This window comes from Priapulus caudatus, unplaced genomic scaffold (genome assembly GCF_000485595.1).
Source record: "Priapulus caudatus unplaced genomic scaffold, Priapulus_caudatus-5.0.1 Scaffold7650, whole genome shotgun sequence".
Classification (NCBI taxonomy): domain Eukaryota; kingdom Metazoa; phylum Priapulida; class Priapulimorpha; order Priapulimorphida; family Priapulidae; genus Priapulus; species Priapulus caudatus.
In genome coordinates this window covers 1-2,686 of record NW_014584711.1, presented here as the reverse complement: position 1 = coordinate 2,686, position 2,686 = coordinate 1, and the positions used below count along the sequence as shown (strand labels likewise).

General features: G+C 45.9%; 1 protein-coding gene across 1 annotated transcript in view; it reads right to left on the bottom strand.

Annotated features, from left to right (window-relative positions):
• Window positions 1-1,927, bottom strand: part of LOC106820151 — a gene marked incomplete at its 3' end in the record, with an annotated part of 3,601 nt that extends 1,674 nt beyond the window's left edge. Inside the window, exons 1-2 of the mRNA XM_014824697.1 lie at window positions 1,825-1,927; window positions 1,026-1,216 (exon numbers count right to left, since the gene is read on the bottom strand). Coding sequence (XP_014680183.1) covers window positions 1,026-1,216; window positions 1,825-1,900 — 267 coding nt within the window. The remainder of the gene's footprint in view (window positions 1-1,025; window positions 1,217-1,824) is intronic.
• Window positions 1,928-2,686: the final 759 nt, after the last annotated feature.

Below are 2,686 nucleotides of genomic sequence, written 5' to 3'. Positions count from 1 at the left end.
ACACACACACACACACACACACACACACACACACACACACACACACACACACACTTCTGTTGGCCACACTAATTGCTACCTGAACCCACCAAACCAAAACAAGATTTGACTCCGAATTTCAAAGTTTCTTATGAGAAATTACAACGTGCACGACCCGCACATCCGCATTTTTTTCTTTTCCTGACAAAATGTCAACTATGTCAGGAACTATACCAACTTTTAACAATCTCACAGAACTTCCTACTAAACAAATGTTCAGATATATAGTTTGCTTTGCGAAGACATACTCTTTACCCCAAATATTTGCAAACGCATTTGTTTAAATTCACGTCTCGGACCTGGTATGTCGCCAGGTAGTTAAAAAATATTTACTCATGAAACGAGGCACTGGTTATAGGAAGAACTCAATAGCGCGTATCTAGTCTCTTCTAACGACTACATAACTCTATGGGTTATCGTAAGTTTTATCTAAGCTCTATTATGCTATTCATCCCCCTGCTGGTCAATGTATTGCGCCGTTGTATACCTAGATTGCTGACTACGACAATGCCGGACGTGGGCATGCACGAACACACCTACGCACACGCACACACGCACACGCACACACGCACACACGCACACACGCGCACACACACACAAACGCGCGCGCGCGCACACACACACACACACACACACGCACATTGAAATACGCTCCGACGTGCACGCACGCGTGAATGGGTGTTAGTACGCACACGTGCACGAGCGCGTGTGTGTTTGTGTTTGAGTGTGTGTATATGTGTGTACGTGCGTGCGTACGTGCGTGCGTGCGTGTGTGTGTGCGTGCGTACGTGACAGCGTGTGTGCGTGTGCGCGGGTGTGCGTGTGCGCGCGTGTGATCACGCGTACATGCGTGCGTGCGCATGTGTGTTTGTCTTTGTGTGTGTATGTATGCGTGCTTGCGTGCGCCTGTGTGTTTGTCTTTGTGTGTGAGTGTGTATGTATGTGTGCGTGCGTGTGTGCGCGCGTATGCGTGCGGCAATACTCACCGTAACGATTTCCTCTGTTGTGCCGCATCCGAAGAAAGGCACGTAGAAGCGGGCACGCTTGTTGTCCCACTCGTGCTGGCACAACGTCTCATTCTGGTCGGCGAGCAGCGTGAGCTTGCCTCGAAAATCGTCGTAGAATCTTATGTAGACGAACATACCGCTGCAGTATTCGCTGCACGACGTCGTCACGTCTAGAAATCGCAGAAAGTAGAAAACGCAGACGGTGAAATTACAGATGTAAAGACAAGCTGCTAACATGGCTGATAATAAGGCGGCAAACATGGCGGCATTTCTACGTCTCACGTATAAACTGCTGTGATGCGCGCGCAGTGTTTTCTATCGACGCGTGAAGACGACGCGAGCGTGAACAACAATAACGTATAACGTATAACGTACATGATTACAACTAATGTTATTAATTAATATGAGCTATAAACTAATTACCATAAACTAACAACTATTTATTAATAACGTATAGTCATTATATACATGGTAATTGACACAACCGACATTCAAAGATCACGTATAAACTTGTGGGAGACGTGTAGTGTGTTCTACACGTGGAAACACGAGCGCGAACAATACTGCAACGTACGTAATTACAACTATTGATATTAACTAGTATGAGCTATAAACTAATTACCATGAACTAACAACTAGTAATTAATAATTTAGTAATTATTAACATTGGAATTGCAACCGTCATTCAAAGACGCGGATTACCTCTGAGTGCGGAGTCAATCAGTTATCGATGGGTTTAACGTGAATTTCTACTGGATGTGACGTGGTATGTACTTACTCAGTATTTGGAAGTTGTCATGTCGCGGGTAGTCATAACCTATCCCGAGCACGACTCTTGGCGATTGCCCGTTCATGTTATATAAGCCTTTTCTTCCTCCAGGGTGCCTACAAGAAACAGTGTGGATGAGAGCCTGAGAGCGAGGAAGAGCGAGAGCGAGAGCGAGAGAGAGAGAGAAAGAGAGAGAGAGAGAGAGAGGAGAGAGAGAGAGAGAGAGAGAGAGAGAGAGGAAGGAGACAGGGAGGTCGAAAACGAGAGAGATGGCGTAGAGGATAGAGAAAGATGAAGAGAGAGAGACGATGAGAGAGAGAGAGAGAGTAGAAGAAAGGAGGAGAGAGCTTGAGAGAGAGGATCGAGAGAGAAAGAACAGATGACGAGATGGAGGAGGGAGAGGATCTGAGAGAGAGAAAGAGAGAGAAAGAAAGAGAGAGAAAGTCTGAGAGAGAGAGAGAGAGAGAGAGAAAAAGGGAGCGTGTTTTTTGGTTTCAATGCATGCCACCCCTCCCCCACCAATTTGTATACGCGTCGATAGATGCAATCTAAACAGCATTTTTGCCATGACGTCGATGTTGAATGTGAATGTAAGATTGAGGCAACTGTCTCCGCGTGTATCATTAGATATGTGGGACCGAGAGCGGTAAATACTACTGTAACGATAGTATATAAGATATAGAATATATAGGATACATGATAGTTGGTGGGCCAGTAATGATGATCATAGTGGGAATAGTAGCGTAGCATTCTTGCGTGCCGTGGGATCGTGAATAGCGGCCATGACATGAGCATCGAAGGACGAGCTGCAGGCGTGTGTGTGTGTGTGTTTGTGTGTGTGTGTGTGTGTGTGTGTGTGTGTGTGTGTGTG